General features: G+C 40.4%; 1 protein-coding gene across 17 annotated transcripts in view; it reads right to left on the bottom strand.

Annotated features, from left to right (window-relative positions):
- Positions 1–15892, bottom strand: part of LOC124036595 (regulating synaptic membrane exocytosis protein 1-like) — a 56107-nt gene that overhangs the window by 11325 nt on the left and 28890 nt on the right. For 13 of the 17 annotated variants that reach the window (XM_046351360.1, XM_046351356.1, XM_046351362.1 and 10 more), the window contains 4 exons: positions 2666–2830; positions 2274–2377; positions 1295–1398; positions 188–348 (listed from right to left, as the gene is read on the bottom strand). In XM_046351360.1, coding sequence (XP_046207316.1) covers positions 188–348; positions 1295–1398; positions 2274–2377; positions 2666–2830 — 534 coding nt within the window. The remainder of the gene's footprint in view (positions 1–187; positions 349–1294; positions 1399–2273; positions 2378–2665; positions 2831–15892) is intronic. The other 4 variants (XM_046351353.1, XM_046351359.1, XM_046351361.1 and 1 more) reach the window with 2 other exon arrangements.

Raw genomic sequence — 15892 nt, 5'->3', positions numbered from 1 at the left:
TGCACCCATTAGCATGCAGAAAAAAGACAGACGAAAAGGAACACAGACTGATAAAAGAACGGGCATGCAGGACTGACAGAAGAACAAACTCCACAATGTGCTTTTTGATTTCTTCAATATCTTCAATTGGTTCTTGATGCTCAATTACCTTGTAAATGATCTTGTAAGAACATAGCGGGGTACCGACCTGAGCCGCCCGCGCGGGCGTTCTGATTGGATGGACATGTAGGAGGTGCTGCTGAGGCGCGAGGCACTGCTGGCGCGGGATAGGGCCGACGCGTCACTCATGTCGCTGTCTGACGAGCGGGCCGACACGTTGTCAGAGCTCCGCCGCTGATCCGCATACATCTGAAGGCGGTGAGAGAGGAGAGAGGAAGGTAGTTACTCTACATAGTTACTGTACATACAGTAGGTCCAATAAAATACTGGTGTCTAGCTGAGGTTTAGGTTTAGATCTGCTCCCCGACAGTGGTGGAAAGACTACCCAATTGTCACACTTGAGTAAAAGTAAAGATACCTTAATAGAAAAGGACTCAAGTAAAAGTGAAAGTCACCCAGTAAAATACTACTTGAGTAAAAGTCTAAAAGTATTTGGTTTTAATTATACTTAAGTCTCAAAAGTAAAAGTAATTGCTAAAATATACTTAAGTATTGAAAGTAAAAGTAAAAGTAGGAATAATTTCAAAGACCAGAAGGCACTATGTTCTTGTTTTTGATTTACGGATAGCCAGGAGCACACTCCAACATTCAGGCATCGTTTACAAATGAAGCATTAGTGTTTTGTGAGTCCACCAGATCAGAGCCAATAGGGATGACCAGGGATGTTCTCTTGATAAGTGCATGAACTTGACCATTTTCCTGTCCTGCTAAGCATTCAAAATGTAACAAGTACTTTTGGGTTTCAGCGAAAATGTACAGAGTAAAAAGTTTATTATTTTCTTTAGAAATGTGGTGAAGTAAAAGTAAAAGTTGTCAAAAACTATAAATAGTAAAGTAAAATACAGATACCCCCCAAAACTACTTAAGTAGTACTTTCAAGTATATTTACTTAAGTACTTTACACCACTGCTCCTCAATACCCAATGTGGCATCTATGTTGAAACTGACAATGATAAATTAATCAGCATGGAAAACTCTCCAACTTTTTATATGTGGAGGACAGTGGCCATCTTGAACGACAGTTAATATATTGTAGCTCGAGGTCTAGAACTATATAACTACAACAGAGTTGTAATGTTAAGGTGGACCAGGAAATAGTGCCTGTCTTCCAGCAGAGAGATGCAGCATTACTGACCTCTCGTTTGGTCTTGAGGTCCGTCTCGGGGTCATGGGAGCCTGAAGGCCGGCAGGAATGTACTTTCATGTTCATCTGTCTGGCTCGCTCCTCTACTGCTAGAGCTGGGAGGAAATTACTTCATTCATGAATACAGTAATAATACAGTAAATTACACAAGAAACACACAACCTCTCAGGTGAATGACAGTGAAGGTGAACGAGGTAGGGTGAAGTTGCTCCTAAACGCTGATCTTGGGTCAGTTTTACATTTCCCCTACTTATGTTTAAGGTTAGGATTCGGGGAAGGGAAATCTGATCCTAGATCTGTACCTAGTTGAAACTTCACCCGGGAACAAGGTGAACAGAGGAAGCAGGAGGTGATTGGAGGTATTAGACAACTGTACTGTACTCTTAGTGGCATTGCTCTATTTGGACACTAGGAGGCGCATGCTGTGCATCACTTTCATTAGATGTCATGTACGGAGTGCACAGAGGGTCATAATTGTTGGGGGATATAAAGAGGGAAAAGGCAAATCACATCTACTGGATAGAAAGGGTCTAAAATCTAAAACATAATATAAAGTTGGGTCAGAAACATTCGTGCCATATAATTACCTTTTTCATTAGGTTTACTAGCAGCAACAGGTTTATTATCTACAGGTATATTGTCTTCATGTACATGGAGGTAGAAGAGAATGAGGAATGTGAGGAAGAATACTCAGACAAAATGGTTTTGAATGGTCGGAGTTATGATTTCATACACTCAGTTGTAGTACAAGACACATCCCGACACGCACAGCCAGCCTGCCAGCCACAGCCACAGCCACAGCCACAGCCACAGCCACAGCCACAGACACAGACACAGACACAGACACAGACACAGACACAGACACAGACACAGACACAGACACAGACACAGACACAGACAGAGACAGAGAAAGACAGAGACACACACACAGACACAGACACAGACACACACACACTCCTTGACAACCTACCTTGCTCTACACTGCTGCTTCTGGCAGGAACCTGTGGCAGCTGTCTGCCCCTGCGACCTGACTGGGGAGTCCCTGTAGGAGGGGAGGGGCTGTGGGTGTGTGTTCTGAGAGAGAGAGACAAGAGACAGAAAAAGAGAGAAAAGGAGAAAGAGAAATGAAATACAAGTGAATGAGTTCAACTCCTCCACAGTAGGCCCATTCCAGCATATATAAAACCCAGGGTGGCTACATCCTTGACCATACACTAGAGGGAACCAATAGCATTGGTTTACTACTCCCACAATCAATACGAGCAGCAGGACAGTGGGTATATGGAGCACAGAGGTCAAAACGGGACGAAGGGGTACAACAAGGGGTTGTAAGGGTGTGAATGTTAGGGCACCAGCATGCACCTGTCCTGTCGTGGTGAGTTAGGGACAGATCCCCCCAGGGGTGTCTGGTTAAAGGGGCGCAGCGGTCCCCCTCTCCCCCTACTGCCCCTCAGTATAGAGGTGGGCTGGATACGACTGGCATCAACAGGCCACGTGGAAAGAAAAGAACAAACAAACGAAAGAAAGCTAAATGATATAAATGGTAAAGAATGTAAATCATATACAACATAATGAAGGACCTTATAGCCCACAATGTAAATCATATACAACATAATGAAGGACCTTATGGCCCACAATGTAAATCATATACAACATAATGAAGGACCTTATGACCCACAATGTAAATCATATACAACATAATGAAGGACCTTATGGCCCACAATGTAAATCATATACAACATAATGAAGGACCTTATGACCCACAATGTAAATCATATACAACATAATGAGGACCTTATGGCCCACAATGTAAATCATATACAACATAATGAAGGACCTTATGGCCCACAATGTAAATCATATACAACATAATGAAGGACCTTATGGCCCACAATGTAAATCATATACAACATAATGAAGGACCTTATGGCCCACAATGTAAATCATATACAACATAATGAAGGACCTTATGACCCACAATGTAAATCATATACAACATAATGAAGGACCTTATGACCCACAATGTAAATCATATACAACATAATGAAGGACCTTATGGCCCACAATGTAAATCATATACAACATAATGAAGGATGTAAATCTTATGACCCACAATGTAAATCATATACAACATAATGAAGGACCTTATGACCCACAATGTAAATCATATACAACATAATGAAGGACCTTATGACCCACAATGTAAATCATATAAATCTTATGAAGGACCTTATGACCCACAATGTAAATCATATACAACATAATGAAGGACCTTATGGCCCACAATGTAAATCATATACAACATAATGAAGGACCTTATGGCCCACAATGTAAATCATATACAACATAATGAAGGACCTTATGACCCACAATGTAAATCATATACAACATAATGAAGGACCTTATGACCCACAATGTAAATCATATACAACATAATGAAGGACCTTATGACCCACAATGTAAATCATATACAACATAATGAAGGACCTTATGACCCACAATGTAAATCATATACAACATAATGAAGGACCTTATGACCCACAATGTAAATCATATACAACATAATGAAGGACCTTATGACCCACAATGTAAATCATATACAACATAATGAAGGACCTTATGACCCACAATGTAAATCATATACAACATAATGAAGGACCTTATGACCCACAATGTAAATCATATACAACATAATGAAGGACCTTATGACCCACAATGTAAATCATATACAACATAATGAAGGACCTTATGACCCACAATGTAAATCATATACAACATAATGATCCCTTATGGCCCACAATGTAAATCATATACAACATAATGAAGGACCTTATGACCCACAATGTAAATCATATACAACATAATGAAGGACCTTATGACCCACAATGTAAATCATATACAACATAATGAAGGACCTTATGACCCACAATGTAAATCATATACAACATAATGAAGGACCTTATGGCCCACAATGTAAATCATATACAACATAATGAAGGACCTTATGACCCACAATGTAAATCATATACAACATAATGAAGGATCCTTATGACCCACAATGTAAATCATATACAACATAATGAAGGACCTTATGACCCACAATGTAAATCATATACAACATAATGTAAATCATATACAACATAATGACCCACCTACAACATAATGACCCACAATGTAAATCATATACAACATAATGAAGGACCTTATGACCCACAATGTAAATCATATACAACATAATGAAGGACCTTATGACCCACAATGTAAATCATATACAACATAATGATCCCTTATGGACAATGTAAATCATATACAACATAATGAAGGACCTTATGACCCACAATGTAAATCATATACAACATAATGAAGGACCTTATGACCCACAATGTAAATCATATACAACATAATGAAGGACCTTATGACCCACAATGTAAATCATATACAACATAATGATCCCTTATGGCCCACAATGTAAATCATATACAACCCTTATGGCCCACAATGTAAATCATATACAACATAATGAGGACCTTATGACCCACAATGTAAATCATATACAACATAATGAAGGACCTTATGACCCACAATGTAAATCATATACAACATAATGATCCCTTATGACCCACAATGTAAATCATATACAACATAATGAAGGATCCCTTATGACCCACAATGTAAATCATATACAACATAATGAAGGACCTTATGACCCACAATGTAAATCATATACAACATAATGAAGGACCTTATGACCCACAATGTAAATCATATACAACATAATGAAGGACCTTATGACCCACAATGTAAATCATATACAACATAATGAAGGACCTTATGACCCACAATGTAAATCATATACAACATAATGAAGGACCTTAGGCCCACAATGTAAATCATATACAACATAATGAAGGACCTTATGGCCCACAATGTAAATCATATACAACATAATGAAGGACCTTATGGCCCACAATGTAAATCATATACAACATAATGAAGGACTACAACATAATGAAGGACCTTACCCACAATGTAAATCATATACAACATAATGAAGGACCTTATGGCCCACAATGTAAATCATATACAACATAATGAAGGACCTTATGACCCAACAATGTAAATCATATACAACATAATGAAGGACCTTATGACCCACAATGTAAATCATATACAACATAATGAAGGACCTTATGACCCACAATGTAAATCATATACAACATAATGAAGGACCTTATGGCCCACAATGTAAATCATATACAACATAATGAAGGACCTTATGACCCACAATGTAAATCATATACAACATAATGAAGGACCTTATGGCCCACAATGTAAATCATATACAACATAATGAAGGACCTTATGGCCCACAATGTAAATCATATACAACATAATGAAGGACCTTATGGCCCACAATGTAAATCATATACAACATAATGAAGGACCTTATGGCCCACAATGTAAATCATATACAACATAATGAAGGACCTTATGGCCCACAATGTAAATCATATACAACATAATGAAGGACCTTATGGCCCACAATGTAAATCATATACAACATAATGAAGGACCTTATGGCCCACAATGTAAATCATATACAACATAATGAAGGACCTTATGGCCCACAATGTAAATCATATACAACATAATGAAGGACCTTATGGCCCACAATGTAAATCATATACAACATAATGAAGGACCTTATGACCCACAATGTAAATCATATACAACATAATGATCCCTTATGACCCACAATGTAAATCATATACAACATAATGAAGGACCTTATGGCCCACAATGTAAATCATATACAACATAATGAAGGACCTTATGGCCCACAATGTAAATCATATACAACATAATGAAGGACCTTATGGCCCACAATGTAAATCATATACAACATAATGAAGGACCTTATGGCCCACAATGTAAATCATATACAACATAATGAAGGACCTTATGGCCCACAATGTAAATCATATACAACATAATGAAGGACCTTATGACCCACAATGTAAATCATATACAACATAATGAAGGACCTTATGACCCACAATGTAAATCATATACAACATAATGAAGGACCTTATGACCCACAATGTAAATCATATACAACATAATGAAGGACCTTATGGCCCACAATGTAAATCATATACAACATAATGAAGGACCTTATGGCCCACAATGTAAATCATATACAACATAATGAAGGACCTTATGGCCCACAATGTAAATCATATACAACATAATGAAGGACCTTATGGCCCACAATGTAAATCATATACAACATAATGAAGGACCATATACAACATAATGAAGGACCTTATGACCCACAATGTAAATCATATACAACATAATGAAGGACCTTATGACCCACAATGTAAATCATATACAACATAATGAAGGACCTTATGGCCCACAATGTAAATCATATACAACATAATGAAGGACCTTATGGCCCACAATGTAAATCATATACAACATAATGAAGGACCTTATGGCCCACAATGTAAAAATCATAATGAAGGATATACAACATAATGAAGGACCTTATGACCCACAATGTAAATCATATACAACATAATGAAGGACCTTATGGCCCACAATGTAAATCATATACAACATAATGAAGGACCTTATGACCCACAATGTAAATCATATACAACATAATGAAGGACCTTATGACCCACAATGTAAATCATATACAACATAATGAAGGACCTTATGACCCACAATGTAAATCATATACAACATAATGAAGGACCTTATGGCCCACAATGTAAATCATATACAACATAATGAAGGACCTTATGTGTCATGCCGGTGAAAGAGGACCCAAACGCGACTTAACAGAAACAGAGTTTATTAATGTTCAAAACGGAATAACTGAAATCCTCTAGATTGTAGAGGGGAAAACAACTGGAGAAGCGGCCACAGACTGCAGGTCGCTTCGGGTAGGCGCAGGCCGTAGTCGACTGAGACACCTGCTCACACGCAGCGTCTGATGAAGGCACAAAACACGACAGGACAGGGTGATACACAATCACGGCAAAAAACACGACAGGACAGGGCGAAACGCAATCACAGCATGGTGAATACAAAACAAGGAACCGACGGCACAGGAACGGAACACAAAGGAATAAATAGGGACTCTAATCAGGGGAAAGGATCGGGAACAGGTGTGGGAAGACTAAATGATGATTAGGGGAATAGGAACAGCTGGGAGCAGGAACGGAACGATAGAGAGAAGAGAGAGCGAGAGAGTGAGAGAGGGAGGGGAGAGAGAGGGCTAGAAGGAGGGAAAGAACCAAATAAGACCAGCAGAGGGAAACGAATAGAATGGGAAGCACAGGGACAAGACAAGATAATAAATGACAAACATGACAGTACCCCCCACTCACCGAGCGCCTCCTGGCGCTCTCGAGGAGGAACACTGGCGGCAACGGAGGAAATCATAGATCAAACGGTCCAGCACGTCCCGAGAAAGAACCCAACTCCTCTCCTCAGGACCGTAACGAAAACGATAAAAAGGGAAACTAGGGTACTACTCTAAAAAAAAAATGAGAACTAGGGACAGACTGAGACACAGCAAGGGCAGGGACAAGAACAGGAGAGATGCGATGGCAGGGAACAGACTGAGACCCAGCAAGACCAGGAGCAGAAGCAGAAAAAAATTACCAGACTTCTTCTGCGCGCAGTCTGAACACGCAGCCACGAAACGGCGCGTGTCACGCTCCTGAGTCGGCCACCAAAAGCGCTGGCGAATAGACGCAAGAGTGCCTCGAACACCGGGATGACCAGCTAACTTGGCAGAGTGAGCCCACTGAAGAACAGCCAGACGAGTGGAAACAGGAACGAAAAGGAGGTTACTAGGACAAGCGCGGCGACGCAGTGTGCGTGAGTGCTTGCTTAACCTGTCTTTCAATTCCCCAGACTGTCAACCCGACAACACGCCCATAAGGAAGAATCCCTCGGGATCAGTAGAAGCCACAGAAGAACTAAACAGACGGGATAAGGCATCAGGCTTGGTGTTCTTGCTACCCGGACGGTAAGAAATCACAAACTCGAAACGAGCGAAAAACAACGCCCAACGAGCTTGACGGGCATTAAGTCGTTTGGCAGAACGGATGTACTCAAGGTTCTTATGGTCTGTCCAAACGACAAAAGGAACGGTCGCCCCCTCCAACCACTGTCGCCATTCGCCTAGGGGGCTAAGCGGATGGCGAGCAGTTCACGGTTACCCACATCATAGTTGCGCTCAGATGGCGACAGGCGATGAGAAAAATAAGCGCACGGATGAACCTTATCGTCAGACTGGAAGCGCTGGGATAGAATGGCTCCCACGCCTACCTCTGAAGCGTCAACCTCGACAATGAATTGTCTAGTGACGTCAGGAGTAACGAGGATAGGAGCGGACGTAAAACGTTCTTTTAGAAGATCAAAAGCTCCCTGGGCGGAACCGGACCACTTAAAACACGTCTTGACAGAAGTAAGAGCTGTGAGAGGGGCAGCAACTTGACCGAAATTACGAATGAAACGCCGATAGAAATTAGCGAAACCTAAAAAGCGCTGCAACTCGACACGTGACCTTGGAACGGGCCAATCACTGACAGCTTGGACCTTAGCGGAATCCATCTGAATGCCTTCAGCGGAAATAACGGAACCGAGAAAAGTAACGGAGGAGACATGAAAAGAGCACTTCTCAGCCTTTACGTAGAGACAATTCTCTAAAAGGCGCTGTAGAACACGTCGAACGTGCTGAACATGAATCTCGAGTGACGGAGAAAAAATCAGGATATCGTCAAGATAGACAAAAACAAAAATGTTCAGCATGTCTCTCAGAACATCATTAACTAATGCCTGAAAAACAGCTGGCGCATTGGCGAGACCGAACGGCAGAACCCGGTACTCAAAATGCCCTAACGGAGTGTTAAACGCCGTTTTCCACTCGTCCCCCTCTCTGATGCGCACGAGATGGTAAGCGTTACGAAGGTCCAACTTAGTAAAGCACCTGGCTCCCTGCAGAATCTCGAAGGCTGATGACATAAGGGGAAGCGGATAACGATTCTTAACCGTTATGTCATTCAGCCCTCGATAATCCACGCAGGGGCGCAGAGTACCGTCCTTCTTCTTAACAAAAAGAACCCCGCCCCGGCCGGAGAAGAAGAAGGCACTATGGTACCGGCGTCAAGAGACACAGACAAATAATCCTCGAGAGCCTTACGTTCGGGAGCCGACAGAGAGTATAGTCTACCTCGAGGAGGCGTGGTCCCTGGAAGGAGATCAATACTACAATCGACCGGTGAGGAGGAAGGGAGTTGGCTCGGGACCGACTGAAGACCGTGCGCAGATCATGATATTCCTCCGGCACTCCTGTCAAATCGCCAGGTTCCTCCTGAGAAGTAGGGAGAGAAGAAACGGGAGGGATGGCAGACATTAAACACTTCACATGACAAGAAACGTTCCAGGATAGGATAGAATTACTAGACCAATTAATAGAAGGATTATGACATACTAGCCAGGGATGACCCAAAACAACAGGTGTAAACGGTGAACGGAAAATCAAAAAAGAAATAGTCTCACTGTGGTTACCAGATACTGTGAGAGTTAAAGGTAGTGTCTCAAATTTGATACTGGGAAGATGACTACCATCTAAGGCAAACATGGGCGTAGGCTTGTCTAACGGTCTGAAAGGAATGTTATGTTTCCGAACCCATGCTTCGTCCATGAAACAACCCTCAGCCCCAGAGTCAATCAAGGCACTGCATGTAGCACCCGAACCGGTCCAGCGTAGATGGACCGACATAGTAGTACAAGATCTAGATGAAGGGACCTGAGTAGTAGCGCTCACCAGTAGCCCTCCGCTTACTGATGGGCTCTGGCCTCTTACTGGACATGAATTAACAAAATGTCCAGCAACTCCGCAATAGAGGCACAGGCGGTTGGTGATCCTCCGTTCCCTCTCCTTAATCGAGATGCGAATCCCTCCCAGCTGCATGGGCTCAGTCTCAAAGCCAGAGGAGGGAGATGGTTGCGATGCGGAGCAGGGAAACACCGTTGATGCGAGCTCTCTTCCACGAGCCCGGTGACGAAGATCTACCCGTCGTTCTATGCGGATGGCGAGAGCAATCAAAGAGTCCACATCTGAAGGAACCTCCCGGGAGAGAATCTCATCCTTAACCACTGCGTGGAGTCCCTCCAGAAAACGAGCGAGCAGCGCCGGCTCGTTCCACTCACTAGAGGCAGCAAGAGTGCGAAACTCAATGGAATAATCCGTTATGGACCGTTCACCTTGGCATAAGGGAAGCCAGGGCCCTAGAAGCCTCCCCACCAAAAACTGAACGGTCAAAAACCCGAATCATCTCCTCTTTAAAGTTCTGGAATCTGTTAGAGCAATCAGCCCTTGCCTCCCAGATAGCTGTGCCCCATTCTCGAGCCCGGCCAGTAAGGAGTGAAATGACGTAAGCAACCCGAGCTCTCTCTCTAGAGTATGTGTGGGGTTGGAGAGAGAACACAATCTCACACTGCGTGAGAAAGGAGCGGCACTCAGTGGGCTGCCCGGAGTAGCAAGGTGGGTTATTAACCCTGGGTTCTGGAGGCTCGGCAGGCCAGGGAGTAACAGGTGGCACGAGACGTAGACTCTGGAACTGTCCAGAGAGGTCGGAAACCTGAGCGGCCAGGTTCTCCACGGCATGGCGAGCAGCAGACAATTCCTGCTCGTGTCTGCCGAGCATGGCTCCTTGGAACTCGACGGCAGTGTAACGAGCGTCTGAAGTCGCTGGGTCCATTCCTTGGTCGGTTCCTTCTGTCATGCCGGTGAAAGAGGACCCAAACGCGACTTAACAGAAACAGAGTTTATTAATGTTCAAAACGGAATAACTGAAATCCTCTAGATTGTAGAGGGGAAAACAACTGGAGAAGCGGCCACAGACTGCAGGTCGCTTCGGGTAGGCGCAAAGTCGACTGAGACACCTGCTCACACGCAGCGTCTGATGAAGGCACAAAACACGACAGGACAGGGTGATACACAATCACGGCAAAAAACACGACAGGACAGGGCGAAACGCAATCACAGCATGGTGAATACAAAACAAGGAACCGACGGCACAGGAACGGAACACAAAGGAATAAATAGGGACTCTAATCAGGGGAAAGGATCGGGAACAGGTGTGGGAAGACTAAATGATGATTAGGGGAATAGGAACAGCTGGGAGCAGGAACGGAACGATAGAGAGAAGAGAGAGCGAGAGAGTGAGAGAGGGAGGGGGAGAGAGAGGGCTAGAAGGAGGGAAAGAACCAAATAAGACCAGCAGAGGGAAACGAATAGAATGGGAAGCACAGGGACAAGACAAGATAATAAATGACAAACATGACATTATGACCCACAATGTAAATCATATACAACATAATGAAGGACCTTATGGCCCACAATGTAAATCATATACAACATAATGAAGGACCTTATGGCCCACAATGTAAATCATATACAACATAATGAAGGACCTTATGGCCCACAATGTAAATCATATACAACATAATGAAGGACCTTATGGCCCACAATGTAAATCATATACAACATAATGAAGGACCTTATGACCCACAATGTAAATCATATACAACATAATGATCCCTTATGGCCCACAATGTAAATCATATACAACATAATGAAGGACCTTATGACCCACAATGTAAATCATATACAACATAATGAAGGACCTTATGGCCCACAATGTAAATCATATACAACATAATGAAGGACCTTATGACCCACAATGTAAATCATATACAACATAATGAAGGACCTTATGACCCACAATGTAAATCATATACAACATAATGAAGGACCTTATGGCCCACAATGTAAATCATATACAACATAATGAAGGACCTTATGGCCCACAATGTAAATCATATACAACATAATGAAGGACCTTATGGCCCACAATGTAAATCATATACAACATAATGAAGGACCTTATGGCCCACAATGTAAATCATATACAACATAATGAAGGACCTTATGGCCCACAATGTAAATCATATACAACATAATGAAGGACCTTATGACCCACAATGTAAATCATATACAACATAATGAAGGACCTTATGGCCCACAATGTAAATCATATACAACATAATGAAGGACCTTATGGCCCACAATGTAAATCATATACAACATAATGAAGGACCTTATGGCCCACAATGTAAATCATATACAACATAATGAAGGACCTTATGGCCCACAATGTAAATCATATACAACATAATGAAGGACCTTATGACCCACAATGTAAATCATATACAACATAATGAAGGACCTTATGACCCACAATGTAAATCATATTCAACATAATGAAGGACCTTATGACCCACAATGTAAATCATATACAACATAATGAAGGACCTTATGACCCACAATGTAAATCATATACAACATAATGAAGGACCTTATGGCCCACAATGTAAATCATATACAACATAATGAAGGACCTTATGACCCACAATGTAAATCATATACAACATAATGAAGGACCTTATGGCCCACAATGTAAATCATATACAACATAATGAAGGACCTTATGGCCCACAATGTAAATCATATACAACATAATGAAGGACCTTATGACCCACAATGTAAATCATATACAACATAATGAAGGACCTTATGACCCACAATGTAAATCATATACAACATAATGAAGGACCTTATGACCCACAATGTAAATCATATTCAACATAATGAAGGACCTTATGACCCACAATGTAAATCATATACAACATAATGAAGGACCTTATGACCCACAATGTAAATCATATACAACATAATGAAGGACCTTATGGCCCACAATGTAAATCATATACAACATAATGAAGGACCTTATGGCCCACAATGTAAATCATATACAACATAATGAAGGACCTTATGGCCCACAATGTAAATCATATACAACATAATGAAGGACCTTATGGCCCACAATGTAAATCATATACAACATAATGAAGGACCTTATGGCCCACAATGTAAATCATATACAACATAATGAAGGACCTTATGACCCACAATGTAAATCATATACAACATAATGAAGGACCTTATGACCCACAATGTAAATCATATACAACATAATGAAGGACCTTATGCCCACAATGTAAATCATATACAACATAATGAAGGACCTTATGACCCACAATGTAAATCATATACAACATAATGAAGGACCTTATGACCCACAATGTAAATCATATACAACATAATGAAGGACCTTATGACCCACAATGTAAATCATATACAACATAATGAAGGACCTTATGACCCACAATGTAAATCATATACAACATAATGAAGGACCTTATGGCCCACAATGTAAATCATATTCAACATAATGAAGGACCTTATGACCCACAATGTAAATCATATACAACATAATGAAGGACCTTATGACCCACAATGTAAATCATATACAACATAATGAAGGACCTTATGACCCACAATGTAAATCATATACAACATAATGAAGGACCTTATGGCCCACAATGTAAATCATATACAACATAATGAAGGACCTTATGGCCCACAATGTAAATCATATACAACATAATGAAGGACCTTATGGCCCACAATGTAAATCATATACAACATAATGAAGGACCTTATGACCCACAATGTAAATCATATACAACATAATGAAGGACCTTATGACCCACAATGTAAATCATATACAACATAATGAAGGACCTTATGACCCACAATGTAAATCATATACAACATAATGAAGGACCTTATGGCCCACAATGTAAATCATATACAACATAATGAAGGACCTTATGACCCACAATGTAAATCATATACAACATAATGAAGGACCTTATGACCCACAATGTAAATCATATACAACATAATGAAGGACCTTGAAGGATGACCCACAATGTAAATCATATACAACATAATGAAGGACCTTATGGCCCACAATGTAAATCATATACAACATAATGAAGGACCTTATGACCCACAATGTAAATCATATACAACATAATGAAGGACCTTATGGCCCACAATGTAAATCATATACAACATAATGAAGGACCTTATGGCCCACAATGTAAATCATATACAACATAATGAAGGACCTTATGACCCACAATGTAAATCATATACAACATAATGAAGGACCTTATGACCCACAATGTAAATCATATACAACATAATGAAGGACCTTATGGCCCACAATGTAAATCATATACAACATAATGAAGGACCTTATGGCCCACAATGTAAATCATATACAACATAATGAAGGACCTTATGACCCACAATGTAAATCATATACAACATAATGAAGGACCTTATGACCCACAATGTAAATCATATACAACATAATGAAGGACCTTATGGCCCACAATGTAAATCATATACAACATAATGATCCCTTATGACCCACAATGTAAATCATATACAACATAATGAAGGACCTTATGGCCCACAATGTAAATCATATACAACATAATGAAGGACCTTATGGCCCACAATGTAAATCATATACAACATAATGATCCCTTATGGCCCACAATGTAAATCATATACAACATAATGAAGGACCTTATGGCCCACAATGTAAATCATATACAACATAATGAAGGACCTTATGACCCACAATGTAAATCATATACAACATAATGAAGGACCTTATGACCCACAATGTAAATCATATACAACATAATGAAGGACCTTATGACCCACAATGTAAATCATATACAACATAATGAAGGACCTTATGGCCCACAATGTAAATCATATACAACATAATGAAGGACCTTATGACCCACAATGTAAATCATATACAACATAATGAAGGACCTTATGACCCACAATGTAAATCATATACAACATAATGAAGGACCTTATGACCCACAATGTAAATCATATACAACATAATGAAGGACCTTATGACCCACAATGTAAATCATATACAACATAATGAAGGACCTTATGACCCACAATGTAAATCATATACAACATAATGAAGGACCTTATGGCCCACAATGTAAATCATATACAACATAATGAAGGACCTTATGACCCACAATGTAAATCATATACAACATAATGAAGGACCTTATGACCCACAATGTAAATCATATACAACATAATGAGGACCTTATGGCCCACAATGTAAATCATATACAACATAATGAAGGACCTTATGACCCACAATGTAAATCATATACAACATAATGAAGGACCTTATGGCCCACAATGTAAATCATATACAACATAATGAATCCCTTATGGCCCACAATGTAAATCATATACAACATAATAATGAAGGACCTTATGGCCCACAATGTAAATCATATACAACATAATGAAGGACCTTATGACCCACAATGTAAATCATATACAACATAATGAAGGACCTTATGACCCACAATGTAAATCATATACAACATAATGAAGGACCTTATGGCCCACAATGTAAATCATATACAACATAATGAAGGACCTTATGACCCACAATGTAAATCATATACAACATAATGAAGGACCTTATGGCCCACAATGTAAATCATATACAACATAATGAAGGA

This window comes from Oncorhynchus gorbuscha, linkage group LG05, assembly GCF_021184085.1.
Source record: "Oncorhynchus gorbuscha isolate QuinsamMale2020 ecotype Even-year linkage group LG05, OgorEven_v1.0, whole genome shotgun sequence".
In the NCBI taxonomy this organism is placed as follows: domain Eukaryota; kingdom Metazoa; phylum Chordata; class Actinopteri; order Salmoniformes; family Salmonidae; genus Oncorhynchus; species Oncorhynchus gorbuscha.
The sequence above is the reverse complement of the archived record's forward strand: the minus strand, read 5'-3'. Positions and strand labels throughout refer to the sequence as shown.